We start from the raw sequence: 20,716 nt of genomic DNA on the forward strand, positions 1-20,716 counted from the left end.
AAATTAATCAAAACAAAAGCAACATTTGCATACCGTAGATACATTCATTTGCTTCCTTTCCACAACTGTTTGCGGTAAAACTTTTATTTTTCAATTTCAAGCTACACCTGCAAACGAGCTACACTTTACCAGCAAAGGAATCCCTTTGCTTCCACGACCAGTTTCTACTACCAACACACCAACCGCATACAAATATGCAAACAGTTCATGAAAATTAGAGTGAATATTGAATGAAATCATCATTGCCGGGCTACCCTCCCGAAAATTCACTTACATCCACCGGTCGCACCAACATCGTTCGGAGTCTGCACGGTGTCATTTATTGAAGCATTTTTTTCCCTTTTCCTGCCCTCACTCCCTTTCCATTAGTAAACCCACCCGCACAACAACAAAAATACCACCGCAAAATCTTTACCTTCACGTGAAAGACCTGGTACAGCGAGGCCACGTTCAAATCGAACGGTTCCACAATCGACGAACGCGACGAGATGGACGAGCTTTCGAAGTAAAGCGACGGTGGCGGTGGCGACGGTGACAGTGGTGGCGTTGCCGCAGGATCCGAGGATTGCAGCGTGCGAAGCTTTTCGCGCAACACTGGCAGCAGGGCTGCATGTTTCGGGTCGTCGGTGAGGTAGCTTTTCTTCGATTTTACTTCCATTTTCTCTTTCAACATTTTCGTCGGTTCGTCGGTCAAGCGTGCCGTACAAGCGCACACTGTACGGGTGGGGGAAGGGAAAACGAGAGAACGGTGCACAACTTTCCCAGAAGAACGATGACCGTACGAGCATTAGCAATCACAGCACACTCTACATACTACACACACGCACACACCGCTGGCCACTTTGGGGCTGCTGGTCAGCATCAGCACCGGCACTGTTGCAAATGTCCCGACTGCTTCCAAAACACACACACACACAAAAACTACGCCTGCCGTCCTAAACCTACAGCGGCAAAACGATACCTTCCCATTATTCCCAGGCACCGGGACCGAACGCGATACCAATTTAGATACGGACCGACCGATTTACGGACCGAAAACGAACAGCCACCTCGGGAACCGGCTCTGATCTGCTATCGCCAAAGATAGCCCGCCCCGTAACGGTCGGATGTGTTTAACATTACGCAGTAATTACGACTTCATTAAGCGTGCTGGGTGCAGGGGAAAATTTATCCTAATTTAGGCCAGCCAAAACCGGGAAGCTCGGCTCACCATTCATGATAGCAGAGCATGAAAATGAGGGAAAAAGAAATAAATCCCACCCTACCCGCAAACCAGCAAAAAACAAAAGAAAAACGAACACCTAAATGGACCGGCACACAACGGGTGACAAGTTAGTACCGTAAGCTAGACCGATGGTCTCATGTACCGTCATTCGGATACGGAAAAATGATTTGAGAATGGTCCAGAGGCCAGTGAAGTCAAATTGATTACAAAAAAGGGAGCTTGTATACTACGTTTATATGAAAGGGCTAATTTAAGTATTAAAAACAATGGTCAATTATTCGGATCGTTTTAGTTATCAAGATGCACATATTTTGAAGCTATATTTCAGGAGTTGCACAACCCTGACAACGTTCAAACGTGTATCTTTAAACGGATCGTGCCAGGCCCAACTTGCCCTTTTAAAGCCAATTATATGCTTTAGTTTCACTTCGTATCTAGATACTGTGAGTCATACAGCAAACACCTACACGACTCAATTGCTACATCTACTAAGCTTAAATGGATTAAGCCAATGAAGGACCAAAAGACGGAAAGAATAACATTCTTACTAAAACAAATGAGTCAACTAGTAAACGAGTAATTGTTTTATATTAAAAAGTGTTTCATGAAATATACTTAAATCAACTTTCCATTACCAAGGAAACCATGAAAAACCTGTGTATCTCTAATAATACTACATATAATGATCGTAATTATGAGCAACATTGCTTTTTGTGTAGCATAGTTCACTTTATAGTACAAAATTATGAAAATTAGATCCAATTTGCTCGATTGAATAAAAAAAACCCCAAATTGAAGCAATCACAAATCGTAAAGTCACTCAACTGCATTTACCCACACGTGTAACATCAATTTACCCTCAAAAACTTTACATTCTTTGTTCGACCTTCCCCCACGGTACTGGATGCTGGTCTCCCTCCATCATATCTTCTTACGAAATGTAGTCTTATCAAGGAAGAAACCATTTTCTGCGACAGCACGTGCACGGTGATTGCTGAGATAATTTATCATCGGTGACTGCCCCACATGCGTCACCCCTCTCGAGATCGTACAAAATCTTCGCCAGAAGCTGTGAAAACCGAACCACGTGTCTATTCAACCCCATTTACCATACTATAATTGGGCTGTCTTATTACTCCTCCAGCGGACCTGGGCAGCATTGATCCGATGAAACGACAACTAGCTCAGTAACATTGAGCCAACCTACGCGCTTACGTTACTGAAACATACCCCTAGGAAAAGGCTTAAACGAACGCGTTCATTTGCTCCACTGAAGCTCTAAATACTTGAATGCTGCTGCTGCTGATCGCAAGGTTTCTTCTCTTGTAGACGGTAATGAACATAATTTCACTAGCAGCCCACCTCATCTCCCGATCTGCATCCTCTACTATGGCTTATCGCGCTTCCCTACCTGAGATTATCAACCGGTTGCCATATTTCAACCGGTGTCCACGAGACGACTTCAAGCAACCCACTTTTTTGTGATTTTTTCATGCGTGCTCCAGTTATCCAGTGCGCAGTCGGAGGGCATAAATTTGCACTTGACGGATGCCTTCAAGCAATGCTGGAGTAAAATGGCGTGAGATGGTAAAATATAAGCAGTAGTTGTGAAAGAAAATTCCACCCCCACGATAGTAATTCCAGCCCGTAGTTAGAGTGCAAAAGTTTTTTTCCACGTCGCCAAAGCATCGCCAACGGGGGAAAACAAGTTGTGCCATTACTTTTTGATGGAAGTTCTCTTTTTCGTAACCGGCCAGCACAGCACTGCCAGCCAACTATACGCAGCGTTGGTTTTGCGTTCCATCTACTCGGCAGCAGTTGTTCCTGTTAAAAGGACGCATAATCCAGATGCTAATGGGGCAACCGGAAAGCAGCACTGGCGAGCTGCTGCGACGAATAAATGCATTATCCCCTTTGTTTCATTGTACGGCAAAAAGGTGTAGCACGAACGATAACATCACTTTCATTACTAGCGCACGTGCTGCCGCTGGTTGGGTGGCGAGGTTGGAGAAAACGCTATTTCTCCGAACTGCAGCCACGCAATAGCTTTTGCTGCTACTACTTTTCGTGCTGCGATGGCATCGTTTCATGAGCGTAAAAACTTCTAATATAATTTTTCTCTTTCATTTGCTGGACTCGTACACTTGCACTCACCCACTTGGTCAGTGGAACACTTTCCTTCAAAAAAAAGCCTTAACACATATTACAACATCACAATAAACCAACCACTGGAACGAGCTGCGGTCAGTACACCACCACACCAACCAACGAACAAACTTTTTTTCCACGCAGCACTCGTTGTATACGTCTCTGTCAAACGGCAGCAACGGGAAACTAAACTCAGAGAGACCAGCTATATGCAGCTGCTGTGAACCATGCATTACGATGTGTTATCACATCGCTTGTACCGATGTTGGGCTGATAAATGTTTTCTCCTCTTTACAGATAAAACTTCAGCACAGATACAGTGTGCATGACTCTAAAATGTGTGAAATTATCTCCCGATATTGTGCCGGTGAACGTAACTTGCTTCGCACACTCACACGCACACCAATAACCTCATGTCAGGAGTGTCAAACCGTTTCATACTAGGGTTCATTTGACAGCAACTTAACCTTGGCAAAATCAAAAATCCTAAACCACACATTAGTTTCTCTCTTTAATGCACGCTTTTTATGATTTAAACTATTTCGTATAGCATAATGTTCCTTAAAATAAGTTACCATTTAATAGCATTTATATGAAATTACCTTGAAACCTAGCAAAGGTCTATATTCAAACATATTATTAAAGCACTCTGACATTTTCATGTATGGCTATTGAACCATTTTCAATACATTTTCAAAGTAGTTAAAGGATATTGACATTGAATTCAAAAATCACATTCACTCATACAGACACTATGTTTGATTTTAGCTCTCTGTTTACCATGCAGCAACAACAAACAGCCGAAACTTAACTATTGCAGCTTCGACATAGTAATAAAACCAGTGATGATCATACTATAGGCACCAGTTTCAACATCACAAACAACTAAAGTCACAACTAGATATTTACACCAAGCACTGCGGCAAGACAATACATTTGCCATCGACAACTGACGTGCGTGAAACGCTCACAGCTAGGAGAAAGTCACCACGTTTGTGACAAATACTGTGAAGCATCCAATACCAGCTGCTACTTGCGCTGTATGTCGTATGTTTACTGATTAGAAATTTTAATAGCCACCCTTTGGCTGTGTGTTCGTTTGGCTTTGGTTCGACTTGAACCAACACCACGACGCGCACGACGATGCACGTGGCGTCGTGAAGCAATCGGACAATGAATTCGTTTGTAAATAAAGGCAGCCGCAAGCTAGTGTTGACAGTGGTGTTGAGTCAAAAATATTGATAACAAACGTTCCTAAATTTGGTTTCGAATGAATTGGAGAGACGTATTCCCGTATTGTGTAAATTTGGAGCACTTTTCTAATATATTCAATACATTTCGTTTCATATTGGAAAGTTGAAATCAGCATTACACGCCCACCTACAATATACGAATTTTCCCTTCTCACTAAATAGCCACCAAATTGAGGCATTTTGCTTTACACTTCTGCGCGTAACAAATTGGATGCAGTCCCATACCGATTCGGACACGCCGAAACGACCACCCCCTAAACGCACTTAACCACAGTTAACCACACACTACACGCCAGCGGCCGACCATCGGAAACACTCACAGCCCTTCGGGGTACAATTGAGTTCACGGAACAAAAATAAACTGCTTTGTAGCGCTCTGCTTCATCGTTACGATCAATTCAGTGTGATAGTATGAGTGGCCCCTGTCAATGATGATCGGCCAATGCGCACTCAACGGCATACTTCACCAAGCGATAATCAAAACCACAGCCAATCGCATCCAAATGTTGGTGGACTAACGACCACATGGTTTGACAGCACATTGGAACTAACAAAAACAAAAGCGATGTTCATGGTATTGATATGTTTTTTTAAATGGTGTTTGTGACGCAAACAATTAACATCATTTATTGGCGTGAATAAAGTGGCATACTGTCGATCGACGAGAATAAATGTGCTGAAAACAATTGTTTATAAGAAAAAAAAATAACAACGTTTTATATAAGCGTGACTTTCATAAACAAGCAAGCCCTTCACACGGATATGCTTTTGTGTCAGTATTCAGGAACAGTAAAAAAAATGTAGCACCCAGAATTCTTAATGAAAGTATGTTACAAAATTTGAATTAGCTTCAAAATATTTCTAACCAAAAAAAGAACGTGTACTTGAAGATGAAATAAGTCTTCATAGCATGAGCAGCATACCAATTTCATTTGCATTCCGCTTCCCAAGCCAAATACCTCCCACCCTGCCGTTGGCAGTGATTTATCCGTTGGCAGCAAATTTGAAGCACAAGTTCAACCATCATTTATTTGCAGCACAACATCCAACCGGGCACACTTGGTGGTTCGTAAAGTTGTAGGTATAATTTACCAGCCACCCCTCAAAAAACTAACTACACTCATCCGACCCACTTACACGGGCTACCTATACCGACTGAGCGAAAAAAGCTAAAAAAGCTTGCCACCCTTTCCCTTCCCACAGCCACAAGTGCCAGTGTGTCAGTGTGGTGGAAATCACATTTCGAGGAAGTTCACAATTTATTCATACTGCTTCGCTCCATGCACTGGGCTCCCGGATGCTCTTTACCGGGATACGGGTTCATGCTGAACCTCAAGCGTTGGTGCACCGAGAGCTTTGACGATGGATTTGTTTACCACACGGGACTGCTACCCGAAAATTCGTTATTAATCTCGGACACACACAGAAGTTCGAGCCAGCCATCCCCCGTGGGGGAATTTTATCATTAGGTCGGGGAATCTACCACGCACCACCTGCCCACTGCAATGTGAGGCTGTCATCGCGACCACGGTCCAATGGTATGCAAAATGTAGAGCAACAACAAAAAAACATAGATTTCTGATCATTCTCGCTGGGACTGAATTTTCCCATGTTCGCTCCTTCGCCAAAGGTATACGCCCATTTGGCCCAAACACCCTCAACAGGCACTGCGTCTGCATAATTCATTCCCATACCAATATAACACCTCAATGCTTCGGATGTTGATGCTTTTACAGCATCCACGACCGTGAGATGACATCAGAGGTGGGAAAAAATGTCGTTCGTCATCTTCATTTTATCGTGTGTTATTTAAATTTAATACGAGCATAAAATTGTGGACAGTGTAGAATCACGACCAAAGCGCCCAACGCGTTAAATCAATGTGTTGGACGAAACAGTGATAGGGTGGGGAAACATTCGGAACCAAATGGTGGTAATGCGATTGTGCTACCATTGTCAAGTCATGCGGGCGTGAAACATTGGAGCAATATTTATGCACCATTCCGTTGAGTTTATGGTATCCGGTAACTAACGTTAACTCGGAATAAATAAAGCAAAAGCATCAATTTGGTGTTTTTATTTCTTAACTCCAAATTGAAGCAGAAGGAAACTCTATGTGGTCACAGCTCTAGCGTATCGTCAGGATCATCAGTATCACTTATCAGCTATTTTAGAATAAAAACAAACCGTAGCAAACTTTATAAAGCTCTCCAAAACTATCTATTTCATATGAGCAAGCATACTGAACATAATATTAAAGAGCAGAAAATGCCTTAAATTATAAAAGTTTACACCAGAATAAACAATTAAACACGTATCTAACGTGCGAATATAAAAATGTATATTATAATTTTACAAAAAAAAACATGTTTTAAATTAAAGCCACAAGTAGTACATATAATCGCAACGTTTTTAAATCTGACAGTTAGATCGACAAGACTTACCCTTGGCACGGTGATATTTATCAATCCTAAGCAGATCTTCCGCAAACCCCATCCTAGTTTTCCTTGTATCTGGTGGGGTTGTATGGTAGTGTGTACGTGTGTGTGTATGTTGTTTTTATTTCGATTCGATTGTTTAAATGTGGTTTTGTTTAACATTATTTGCAATATCGAAGTGCCCGATCGTTTCCATCAACATTATAGCAATTTATTCGTGAGATTTTTTGTTTATCATCGCGAGTCACATTGTTGTTTTAACAAAGATTGTTTCGTTTACATTTGACAGCATGATTTTAAAAACATTTTTTATTTATTAACAAATTCCGAAGCGTGTTTACCATTGAATTATAGGAATTTGAAAAGCGAAACACTCACAACACATTATCAAATACGTACAGAGCATTTTACGAAAACAAACGGGTGGGGTGGGTGTTATGCGGGATTTGAAACAACATGTGGACATACAGGTTCAGAGAGGTTTGAAGGGTTGTAATATTGTCATTTTATGTTTATTTGGTTGGAAAACGAGGGTTTTTGTTAAGATAGCGTGACAGCACAGAAGAAGTTAGTTATAAAATATAGAAGGAAAAACAGCATAAACGGAAATATAGAAAGAGAAAGAGAGAGAAAGAGGAAAACAGTGGTTAGAAAATGCACTGAAAGAAAAGGCAGTGGGTGGAGCTTGTGCGGATGTGTGCAGCATCAAAGAGAACACAATGTGCGAATTAATGAGGGTGAACACAAAAGACTAAAGATTTCAAACAGCTAGTCAAACGGTGCAATGCATTCGTCAGCTCTCCGTTCGCCTCTCTAATGAATGACCATTAGTGTTTGATGGTGGCATAAAAAGAAGCAAACGCTAGAGTTACACTACCTACTAAACTTTCCACAAACGCACGCTTGCAACGACGCTAATTGTGGCAAACGGGACCGGGCGCTAATCGAAAACCATTCTTCAGCTCGTCAGCTTGCCACACAGATCCCGCATTTGCAAAACTTTCCGGCGCCCAAGCTCACTGCCCGAAAACGATGTCAATTATAGAGCTGGCTACATTCTTTCTCACCCTCCCACAAAAACCGCTAGACGTCCACACTCGTTTTGCTATTAGCGTGTGACAGAACTTTTGTTCGATCATCACTGATGGAAAGTTTTCGTGCAACCGACAGCTTGCAGCGAGCAAAGTTTGACACGTCCATTGATGTGACTGGAGCGATCCAATCGGTAAGTTTGGGACAAATAACTTCCCTTCAGATGGTGCGTGATTAGTTCGGGAAAGTATTGGACAATGAAATTGTGTGACTTTGGTCTGATAAGTAGAGCAAAACAGTTTCGTGCCAGTACTGGTAGAGATATGGGAGTAGCTAGAACATAGGTTACTAGTAAGCAATGCAGTTCTATCTTAGATCTTAAGGGGAATACATTTACAAGATTTTCACGTGCTAACATTTCTTCTGAATTCGTGGTTTATCTTCCTTTTGAAGCTTTTTTTATACCCATTTACTGCATTTATAGTATAGCTACTTCAACACATTTGACCAACATTTTGAGATACATTCATAGAGTAATGCATTGCTATGAAAAAAATAACAGCGTTAGCGTTCTCAGAACAACATGTTTGATCCAAACAGGCAAAAAAAATTTCGCCAAATGTTTCATATGTCACTTCAAAAACTACCAAACGGGTCTGAAGTAGACTCACAACTCATTTGGATACACATTAAATTAGCCATAAACTGCCCTTAACGCTTTTATCTCACGTGCAATACTTATTAAATTTTTAAAGTTATTTAGTACCTACCCGTTGGAATTTGTTCCTTATCTTTAATCGTATTTTTCCTATTGTGGCATATTCTAGTGTTCCATCATTCATGCATGTAATTGTCTGTTCCTTCATGCTGGAATAATAATTTCGAACGATTGATTTCTTCCCACAACCAAGGTCCGAAAACCACTTATCACTCCAGCCACAAACCATAATATTGCAGTGAATATGAATCAGCGCCCAACGCAAAACATCACACTGCGTGCCAACCATTGTGGAAAATCCCATCAAATTAGCGCAGCAGAAGAAAAAAATCCATTTAATTACACGTTCTAACCCCGGGGCTGTGAACGGTAGTAATTAAAACATGACCAGAAGGATTACAAACGATTTTCCGCATTCTCGCCTCGGCAAAAGTGAACCGCAAAAGGGACAGCGAGGCAGCGAACCGCACTCAATGGTCCAGTTTTGAGCTGGTGGCACGTTTGACGGTTACTAAGGCACAACAACAATAAGCCACCCCACTGGCAGGTCCACTAACTGGTCACATTTTTGACCGTCCTCAAACACACAATCTCTGCGGTTGTTTATAATTTGCCACTATTTCGCAACGCATTCATTGTGGAATCGAAACAACCATTTTGTTGGTTTTTCTTTACCCATTCCGTGGGGACGCGCTCGGTTGTTAGAAGGTGGCAATGGAAGACCTATCAGTATTCCTCAACGCGATTCATCAATTCATCAGTCAAACAGGTTGCCGGCAGGCCCGATAAGGCTACCGGTATGGCATCCTCGTCACACAAACGCTTGCCCATATTTACAGAGGCTTCACTTCAACGCACCACAAAATTGATTGAATGTATTTGGAACACCCTCGAAGCTGCTCGAACACCCGAAAGAAAAAGAAAAATCATTTGCAAAAATCAATCTCACTTTCAAAAGTGGAACAATCGGCTCACAAACAAAAGTCAGAATCGATCGAGAAAACAAAGCCATTCAAACGGCGGCTGTTGCAAAACAGTCGAGCGCAACAGGTCCCGGGGAAGGATCGTTCTGTGACCGTTCGGCCCATATCGACACTTGAAGCGAAGTGACTTTTCCAAGAACCATCACGAAGTGGAACTGTTGTAGATGGGACTCTTTGTGGGGGTAAAGCTATAGGCCTGTGTTTGTCTTTAAGCTTCTCGGACCTATCCCACCGCGGGTGGCGGTACGGTTACTTGCGTCGTGAATAATTCATTAAACCGTAAGACAAAGAGGAAAGCCGACAGTTTTTGTGCAATATTTTCCCGCTGCCCGTGGGGCAGGTGGGAAAGAAAACACGCTTGAATAATGTAACTAGCATTCCCACGGGGCTACCACCGTGTCGTTCCGTGCGGGATATATCGATTGATTTCGCTCTCCCTAAAATGGCAATAATGATACGGTGGTTGCGGTTCGAGAGTGCGAAACAAAATGAATATCAACATTACAATTGATATTCTATTTTATTGTATTGTTGTGAATAATATTGAGTTTTCAAGTATATTTTATTACCTCAACTTTTGTTTTCATTTTAAAACTAACGTTATATTTGACGTTTTATTACTATGAAAAATCAGCTTACTTTGCAATGAATAAATGTAGCAAATTAGAAATATTTGTCGCATCACTAATCTTCCAATGATTTTGTGCATAATTTGAAACATAAAGTTTCATTAAGAAAAAAGCCATATTCAAGTTGAGTGATTTATTCCCAATCCATTATAAACACCCAACTAGTTGAATGGTTGTTTACCATAAATGAAATGGAAAAATATTTGTACGCATAAACACAACCCGTCATGGTATGAAATAAATTGCATCACATCTATTCAGAATCTCAACGAACGAATAAACATTGCCACAATATCACATTCACACACGTGCTAGGAAAGCAAAATAAACACTGCTGCTCCACCGTGCCAAATTGAACAGGGAGTTTGAGCTGTGCGGGTTCAATGTCAGACCCACATGGAGACGCCTGGTGGTGCACTGCACTGATGAGCTGAAATGGACTTCATTTTATTGCGCCTCGGTCCCATTACTTCATATTACTCTAGAGTGATTACTTGATTGTGAGTAGTGAAAGGTAAATTTTCTGCGAATTATTTTATACGCCTAACACGGAGGGAGAAACACACAGCGTTTTATGAGGCAAGTGTATGGAAAATTAAACCCTTTTCATAGCTGGCATAGAATGCAGAAACGAGTGCACTTGTGCTATGAAAAAAAAATAAAAAAGTGAGTATTCGAGAGGAAATCATTACCGCAATGCATCAACACCAGTAGAACCATATATTAGCGGGTGCAGAGCAACTCACTGAAGAGTTGTGCTTAAAAACTGCGGATGTTGGTTTGCCCGTTGAAACCATACTTTTCATTTCCCTTTCTCGGCTGCATATGTGTGCGGATGGGGATTTGTTGAAGTGACTTGGTGTTTGGTGGGAATTATAAACGAAACCGTGCGAGAAGAGGGGGTGTATTGTGGCGAAGTAATAGAGGAAGCGGGCGATAGGGCTACACAGCGAGACAACGCACTACACACTACAACGTTAGCACTACAACAGCACCGGGGGGGAGCAGCACCGGGAGTGAGCAAGCAAGAGAGGGATTTCAACGTACCGGTTTTGCATTCCTCTTATGTTTAAGCATTTTCCCAAACAGTTGCAGTCGGAGGGAAGGCCGTACGTCACCAATGGCGGAGTATTAGATGGGCAAAAATGGTCACGTCACGCGCGCGCGTTACACTCACAGGATGATGATGGTGATAGTACTGAGGGCGCTAGAGGGCGCGTTAATGCAATGTGGGCGTCTTTCCGCGTTTCCGCGCGAAAACGTTCGTTGGTCGCGTCCTGTGCTGCTCGTGTTGGCGGTAGGGATTTTCTCCACCGGTGGATCGTTGCCTTACAACGGATTGTAAAGAAACCGAGCCTCACTGCATGCAAGTACGTCGCTAAGTCCGCGCTTTATGATATGATACTTTGTTAAAATGGTTGTGTGAGAGTGCTTGTTGATTTTTTTTTATTGTTTAATTTGCTGCGATAGCACCGTAATGAGCGCTGGATACGATTGTGTTATAGGCCAAACCGGTGAAAAGTCGAAGGCAAGACAGACAGACTAAGCACCGAAACCTTTCCGGGAAGGAGGAGGGTTTTAGTTCTAAGCTAGACAGCAAGCAAAATGGTACCCCACCCCGTCCACCAGGCAGCTACCACCAGGATGGATGATTGAATGCAGGTGGTGCGGTAGTTACGATGTGACGATATTTACAGATGATTGTCGTGCGTCATCGCAAGGATATGAGTAGGATAAGGTAAATGGCGCACATTTCTACCCTGCCGATGCTCGGACCTTGCCGGCATCCTGTTTGATCGAGCGCAATTCCACCGCTCATCCACAACGAGTACACGACGCTGGCACACACACGCACATACACATACACACACGCACAAAAACACACGCGCGAACCACTTGAGACGATGCACCGCACTAGCTAATGCACTTTTGCACGTGCCCGGAAATAGAACTGTTCCATGTGAGCGCTTTGTTACACGGGTGATTTTATCACAAAGACCAAAAAAACACACACACTCTCTCGCTTGCTTCAATCTGATTCGTGCGTTAAATGAGCTATTAAAGCCGTAGATCGATTACATGTTTACACTAACACAATGATCGTACTCTAAGTGTGTTGAGGAAAAAAATAAAATAAACGTAAACTTAATTTATTGTATAATTGCATCTTACTTCAAGCGTCCACCATTTATTTTCCTTCACGCACCCATCGACGATCAAAACACGGCGCGATCGCGCTGACAATCCCAACAAACTGTCAGATCACGAGCGTCGAGCGTCGGATACGTCAACGCGATCGTTGGTGGAGAGGTGGGTGGGCATATGAAGCGGTATATAAATAACACCGATGCTAGGCTGGTCGAGCACAGCGCACAAATACACACTGAACCACCGCTTCAAGCCCGACCGTACGTCAAAAATCGCTAACCAAATTTGTAAACAAAACTCGTTTTCTTCGTGTTATGAGGCAGTCCATCGAAGTTGCCGAATACGGCACGATCACAATCAGTCCGACTGCACTGACGCGCGATTGGTACGCCCACACCCGCACGGTAATGTCGTTGCCCTTGGAGTGCTGGACAAAATTGCGTGCGTACAGCTGAGTTGCCAGCACGGTAGGCAGCGTGGGAAGGGCAACGAACTACCAGCGGCTAAAATTTGGCCACCGTAGACATCCGCCAGACTAGTGCACCAACACGAAGCGATAAGGCTGTAACATATACCGTCACAACATTAAACATACACATATACATATACACACATACATTGGCACACTGAGTGGCGTACATCGATATTGAACATTCAAGCGGCATACACATATGTTGTTCGAGTTTTTTCCCCTGCCCACTCAAACCACCGAGAGCAAGCACAAACACCACGATGCACACGGATGAACGACGGCTGCGCAGATGGGTTAGAAACACTGATGCTCCAAACATAACCTCACGCATGTGGCAACACGTGCGCGATACTTCCACGCTCTGCGGTTTAAACATTTAGTTACACCAAGACGCATAGCATAGAACATATTTAGAGATCTGTAAAAAAAAGAGAGAAAGAGAAAAGAGAGAAAGAAAAAAGAACACCGTACGCCACCACACAGAAAGAAAGAAGAAGGAAAACGAATCAATTGATCGGTCCCTGGTTAACAGTGAGCATGATGCGACATATCTACTGCTGTTGGATGGTATTACAGCCAAGCTCGAACAGTTAGTGGCAGTGTAAAGCGGTAATCGGTTCGTACACGGTGAAATCAACCAAAAACAATTACAATAAAATTGACGGTAATAATAAACGAATGATTCAATAGAGAGAGGCTAACAAAACAATCCGTTAAATGGCGAGGAAGCATATGAAAGCATGGATTAACCTTAAACATAAAGTGCACACCCTAACCTAGACCTACGAACGTAAATAGCTCAACCCTAACCTATGAACCATAAGCAGCACAAACACAAACATGCAAATATAAAAATGATTAAATAATTACACTAAGTGAGGTTTGATGTACCATTTCTTTATCTATTTGTACTGGTAGATGATTCAGTTTCGATTGGGAATAAAGAAAGTTGTCAAATTGAAGAATGATTTGAGAAATGTTGGTCCAAATATAGGTTATTTCACCTGGCAAAACATCGATGACATTCATTCCAGTTATAATTTACCTTTAATAGAAATTCATTTCATGCTTGAAATTATCTATTTAATGTAAGCGATAGCGCATCTCTGCCCCTCATTATGAACATTCGCTTTCCCTTATTTCATGTCTTTATACTTCATTTCACGGCTAGCTTTTCGCGCCCGACTAAGTGCAAAAATGAAGTCATTCCGGTAATTAAATGCCATCTTACTGTCCCTATTTACTTGCACACCTGCAACCTTTGGCATTCGCAAAGCAAAAAGCTGTTTAATTTTATTTTCCTCACCACACGGTCCCACCTGGTTTTGGTACATCCGTATACTTTTTCGGATCAAAACTGCGCCCACAAAAAAAAAAGAAAATTACTCAGTAACAATTTTATTTCTCCACAGTTTCTCCCCTTCCTAAACCACACACACACTCTACGCATCATTTATGCTTCCACGGATGGACGTGGCTCACTACATCGAAATGCAGCAGTAACGCTTCTCCCTTGCTACTAACTCGTAACATATGTCGGTTTTATTAGACAGCTAATCAAATTTTCATTCATTACGTGAGACGGGCAAACGATTTACTACAAGGATGTACAGGAGCGCGGAAAAACTCAAAGCGTTCCAAGAAGAAGAACAAACTGTATATACCTTGCCCGGATTAAGCACGGAATGTTTCGAAACAATTTCCCGATGGCACAACAACACTCCCTGCTTCCTTCCCATCTGGCTGGGGCAGAGAGCATGATGAATACGACGACCGTGTCTTTTAATTTCTATTTTATTGAGTGCTGGCTGGTGGAACCGAATTCCAGCACCTGGACCGCGCCTCCAACCTGCTGCCGTCGTCTGCCGAGAGGGAAAGATGGTATGTTACAAGCCACACAATTTCTTGTCCCAATCTGGGACTTTATTGGGGCAAAGGTATGCATAAATTATGCCGCAAGCTCGAGACAACGATTAAGGAAAGCGGCGGTAGTGTAACGCCACCCGAGCCAAGAGTCGTGAATTCGCGAGCTGGGGGATAAAAATAAAACTTCTTTTTTGTGTGAGTGAAAAGCCCAAGACTTCAAAGCATACTGGTTGAGCGGGAAAAAATAAACTCTGCTTTCAAGCATGTTAAAGTACCGACGTGGAAATATTTTGAGAAGAGCATCAAAGCCACTTTAAAGGCCTCCGCCAGAGCTTTTAGGAAGGGCTGAAATGTTAAATACCTGCAAAAGCCTTGTAATACATTACAAAATAACATTTAGGAAAAAGTTATAATAATTAAAGATGAATTAAAAAAATACATTAATTCAACTGTGATTTACTGTTTTTTGCTTTGCAAAACTCAATTCATCATTTCAGCGCTGAAATATCAATTTAAAGAACGATACAGTCAGCACAAAACGATTTCTTTCTCTTGATGGAGCAGTGAACGATGCAAAAACATTCACCTGACGCCGTTCTCCTTCCAACCGTTAGATAAACATCCTTTTCATCCGCCTGACGCCAGCGAATAACAACAATGTTACAAAAAGGACTCAACAAAAAAAAAAACGGTTGCAAAATGTACTCTTTACACCAGTCCACTAGAAGAAGGTAACGACTACCGAAAGCAATGGTCTCCCTCCGCAACCGGGCCGAATTCCAGCTGGGTGATAATCTCCAAGCAACTGAGTGTCGATCCCTTGCATCGGTCGTCCCGCCGCAGCTGTCACACGCCATCCGTTACCATCGTCACCTTTTTTTAACTAGAAATCGTCGCAACGAAACAGAAGACATACGCATGTTGGCTTTTTCGCAAAGAAAAAGGGGGAAAAGGTCACCGTGTAGCAACAGCAAGCAAGCTCCCAACAGCTCGGTGAGTTCTTAGTAAGCAAAATGTTAAACGCAAAGCGGGAACCTTGGGCACAACCAAAAAAAAAAGCTTTCCATCTTAAGGAAGAAATTGGGTGAGATCATGCTGGACCCGGGGACTTGGAAGCGCAGGCGGAAAATTTGAATCCATCCTTTCGACCAGCACCGTTACGGACTACGGTCAGCTGGAGATCGTAGAGAGCAGAAAGCGAAATGAAAAGCTGCCCGGTCTGCTGGTCTTGTTACCTAGCCGTACTCCTTCCACTGCGTGGCATCTGCCTTCGTGGACACCTTCGATTCATCATCTCCGATAAAGCATGCGAAGGGAATTGGAAACATTTCCCCCTAATTGGATCACTGCAGAGCTCAGTGACTGGACCGGTAGCAGGCACATCAAAGCTGTGTGTGATACGTACGGAAACAGGAGTTTGCATTGAACTGCAACAAAAAAGCTCAGAATAGGACTCATTAAGTTAACACTATTGAAGGTTGGTAATCAGTACAAATTCTTGTAAGAAAACATTCCATGTAACAATCGATTTTTTACATTTGCTTCCCACGACGTATTTGTCTTATTTACATCTTGTCGGGGTTTGCTACATTTTTAATGAATGTTTTCCTCAACCCATGCCCCTTGAAGCTTATCAGTCACTCACGCCGCTATGCAAGATGAAGATTTATGTGCGTTACAGCACAGTAGACGAAGACGGACATGTCGCTCCTCCACCGTACAATGCAGTACATGACACGACAAACCAAATCTACCGTCGGTCAAGTTGGTTTTATCGAAAAGCGACCGAGGGAAAAAAATCAAAACCAAACCATACGACACTACTCCTAAGGACAGCAACACCACTTCACGAAGCGTTAACCATATTATCCACCTGGGAGACGGTTGGAGAAAGCGAAAACATCTCCCCTACGCAAAACACCTGCGCAACCCACGGCAGAAGGGATAGCATTCGTCCTGCTGCTCACACACGCATCACACGGCACAGAGGTTGTCTACCGCGGTGACGAAAGATAGATGACCGAAGGAAAATCTGATACCATCATTACGACTGTATTTTTGGCCACTACAGCTTCAGAGTTGCTTTGTTGCGATTGCTACCGACATGGATGGTAACGTGTAACGTGTGTAGGACGGGCCGCTGTGCTTTCTGATGAACTGTTCCCCGGATTTTCCCCCGAAATGTATCAACGAACCTGTGGGACGATACAAGGGTCAAGCGTATAATGATACACTACCACTACACGTTCACTCCACGTGGACCGGGGCGGCAGGACAATCGATTGGACTTTCCTTTGCGCTAGTGGGAATGGTTCATTTCGCAGATTTCACCCAAACGCTTTGCTTACGTTACGCATGCGATCGTTGCGTCGGTGGCTACTACCGCTGTAACCGATACACATATTAAGGTCTGCTTGATTGAACCGATTGCAGAACAAAGCTTATTTTTTGGCAAAAGCGATCATTTCTTCGAAAATTAGTTTAATCATTATTTGCACTGTGTGTTACCTACTTTGCTCTGCGTTGAACGGCTAAATGTGCCCTTCAATTATTGTACTAATTGAATCGATTATCATTGCTACATTTTATAGACCTCCAATGTGAATAGCAAAGAAGCTGTGGTATCTTAGGCTACAAACACTAACCTTTCTATGCATTCTCTACACACATACATAAACTATTAACGAACTTTCCTCGACGGTGACCTTTGTGCGCTTGAACCATAATCAGCGCCAAGAGATCATAAACATGTTTTTACACCCACCCCAACCTTCCCACTTCCAATCATGCGTGTAAGTTGTTGGGCTTCTGACCCCTTCACTGTCATGTTACATTGCCTTAAATCACTTTTCGTTCGCCAGCTTTGGTCAGCACAAAACATACATGGAGGGCAGTACCGGGGATCACAGGACAAAACGGACCACCAGCACGCATGTACCTGGCATTTAGTGTCCCGTCATACGGTATAAACCCCGGCACCCGGCGCTGGCGCCATCGTTTCCATTGCGAAGCCTTGCAAACCTTGCCAGCAACCAGTGCCAGCCACTGTCACCGGCAGTGATTTACCGGCCCGGGCTGTGCCAGTCCTCGACCCACTCGAGCCACCATGCGAGCCACTTTCTACCAAGCCTCTCCAACCTCAAAGCAAAGTGAGTTTTATGGTTACTTTTGTTCCCGTTTTTTCCCCCATCCTTGTTTCGGTCGTGCCGTATTAAAATGTACCATTCATCATTACACATGGCAAACGATATTCATGTGCTCAGTGTTTCCGTTGTTATATTTTTAACCATCCCACCATTGTACTCTATTTGTTAGCCAAAGCTTGGTTTTGTTTGTGCTGCTTTGTCCATTTTTGCCTGATGAAAGCATTGAGTTGGAGTTTTCTATTTACCTACAATCTAAACACATGTTTGATGAATGTCTGTGTGGTAGCTTTGCAAATTGAAATGCATATTTTTGTCCTGTTGCTCAAGAGCCAGATAAATTATCGCAAACGAAAGCTTTCAGAAGTTTGAAAGACAACAAAAAAATCTACTTATAAATTCAAACGAAGCAACACAAAAAAGTAGACATGCCCCGAGATCGGATGTCCTTTGTGGATCATTGCTAAAAGCTGTCTAACTATCGTTAATTGGTAGATCGGTTAGTGAGTGTGGTTTATTTTAATTCCCAAAGATAGTAAAAATGCACGCTTATAAAAAGTTTCTCTTGTCAAAATGCGAAGCCCCAGGCAGTATGCAAACAGAATAACACGACCGACAAGCACCACGGTAGGATCATCACCGAAAAAAGCAGCACCTTGCTATCTTCCCCCACGGTGAAACACTCCTTTCGCCTCCAATTGCCACTAGCTAAACTATATCAGCCGCTGGAAAATTCATGCAAAAACTTCATCTCAGCGCCTCGTCAACAGCTTCATCTCTACGTCCGGTCCGGCAGACAGTTTTAATACGAGAAAAATTCAATCCCATGCACTGGACAGAGACCCATCGTCCGTGGTGCTCCGAAAACGAAATCGATTTTCCAATTTTAAACATTCCACCCACTTCGCGCACGCTCGGCAAACATACTATCCCTTTGCCCCTAGTTTTGGCAACGCTTTTGCTTCCGTTCGGAAGCCTCCGAATGGGGAAGCAGGAAACCACACACTCACATTGAGGAGAGGGAGGGGATGGAATTATTTTCCATCGTCCCAAAGCGCTGGCCTGTTTCGTAAAAGCTGAAACAAAAACTCGTGACACGTGAAAACTCCGCGCCGCAAGTTCGGTTGCATGCAACATGCACATTTTCGATGGCTTTTTCGTTTGGCTGCGATAGTCACGAAAGCATCAAAAGTGAATGAGCCACCATAAAGAAGGTAGGCACAAACAAACCCCGGCCCCACCCCTGCTCCCCAGCCTGACCTGACCAAACCCACCTACCGGCCGCATCAAACCAATGGCCTAAAATTGGCTTCCGTTCAAATGAAATCATTTCGGTAATTAAGTGTGAACTTACGATGGGTGGAAAATCGGGCAGACTTTCTCGCTCTGTTTTTTTCCTTTTTCCCTACCATACTGCATGACATGTTGCACCACGTGCGTTTTGAGTCACCCTTTTTCGATCTTTTTTTTATAAATAGGGAAATAGTATGATTATAGGGTATGATTCCTTTTTCCCACTGTTGACAACAGCACGAAACGTTTTGGCTTATCGTCCGTTGATACGACTACACGTTGATTTCCCGAATTGCGTGGCTAAAACCGCGTGTGTGTATGGGTGTAGGGGGGTTTTAGGTGGGGGGTGCAGTTTTTATCCAGTTCGTCCGTTAGAAGCCATCTGCGAGCCCATCGATCAACGCGTCAAGCTGACGGCAGCAGCAGTGGTATGAACCATTTGGGAATGGATTGCTTATCGCCCACAGTTGTTAGCGTAGCTAAATGGTTCTGGCACTGCCAAAGGTCAACTGTGAGGTGCTCCTACGCTGCGGCATTATCGAGTTTTCACCGGAGGTCTGTGGGAGGCTCGATTGGTCTGCTGCTAAGAGGTTCGCCGTAGCACGAAGAGCAATTATGCCTTTGGGAGGAAACCGAACGGCAATGAACTGTTGGATGAGAAGCTATAATGGGTCGGGTTTGGATTTTGAGTAAACAAGAACTTTAGTTAAACTGTTTATTTTCTTAACTTACACGTTGGTATTAATAAAGATCATACTATTCAAGCAAGCTTTTATCCAAATGAAATGAATCTAGTGTAGCCTAGCACTAGTTTTGCCCAAGAAATTTGCTCTAATGGAAATGCGTTAGATGGACTTTCATTCAACGGTTATCGGCATGCTACTGTGCTAATCGATTGCAACTGACACGATTATTAAAAAGAATTTCCCTATTTGTTGTCAGATCACCGTCATTTAAATAATATCGTTTGATCAATGTAATGGAAAACTCCAGTATCGATTATTTTACAATTCCATGTTTTTTTATCCCAACAATTGCACCGGAAAACTCATTAATCATCGACCGGAAGCTTGAGCAAACCGGGGTGGAAAGGAAAAATGTAATCTGCCAGCACCAGACCAATCCGAGTGAAAAGGGCCGATAATTCATTAGTGTGTAATTTGTTTTGCACAGCAGTGAAAAACGAGAGACTGGTGCAGCGTGGTGCACTGACGGCTAAGTACCAGCTTCCTATGCAAATTACAAACTGAACAGAACAGAACAACGCACGAGATTGGAGCGATAGGTAAGGGCTAAAACCGAGCATGAAAAACTACAGAAAAAAGGGTTTTAACATTCGTATTGGCGTTGTAAATTATTTCACAAACA

At 43.0% G+C, this 20,716-nt stretch overlaps 1 protein-coding gene across 28 annotated transcripts in view; it reads right to left on the minus strand.

Annotated features, from left to right (window-relative positions):
- LOC121594671 (transient receptor potential cation channel trpm) overlaps nt 1–20,716 on the minus strand; it is a 64,703-nt gene that overhangs the window by 35,245 nt on the left and 8,742 nt on the right. For 7 of the 28 annotated variants that reach the window (XM_041918195.1, XM_041918192.1, XM_041918196.1 and 4 more), the window contains exon 1: nt 416–3,919. The exons of 1 other annotated variant lie outside the window; for it this stretch is intronic. In XM_041918195.1, coding sequence (XP_041774129.1) covers nt 416–673 — 258 coding nt within the window. In that variant the 5' untranslated portion in view covers nt 674–3,919. Of the gene's footprint in view, nt 1–415; nt 3,921–3,975; nt 4,160–4,237; nt 4,712–4,851; nt 5,204–7,070; nt 7,140–11,473; nt 12,534–12,632; nt 12,695–12,854; nt 13,158–13,191; nt 13,465–20,716 lie in introns of those variants that run through there. 20 more of the 28 variants (XM_041918208.1, XM_041918197.1, XM_041918199.1 and 17 more) reach the window with 15 other exon arrangements.

Source organism: Anopheles merus, chromosome 2L (assembly GCF_017562075.2).
Source record: "Anopheles merus strain MAF chromosome 2L, AmerM5.1, whole genome shotgun sequence".
Lineage (NCBI taxonomy): Eukaryota > Metazoa > Arthropoda > Insecta > Diptera > Culicidae > Anopheles > Anopheles merus.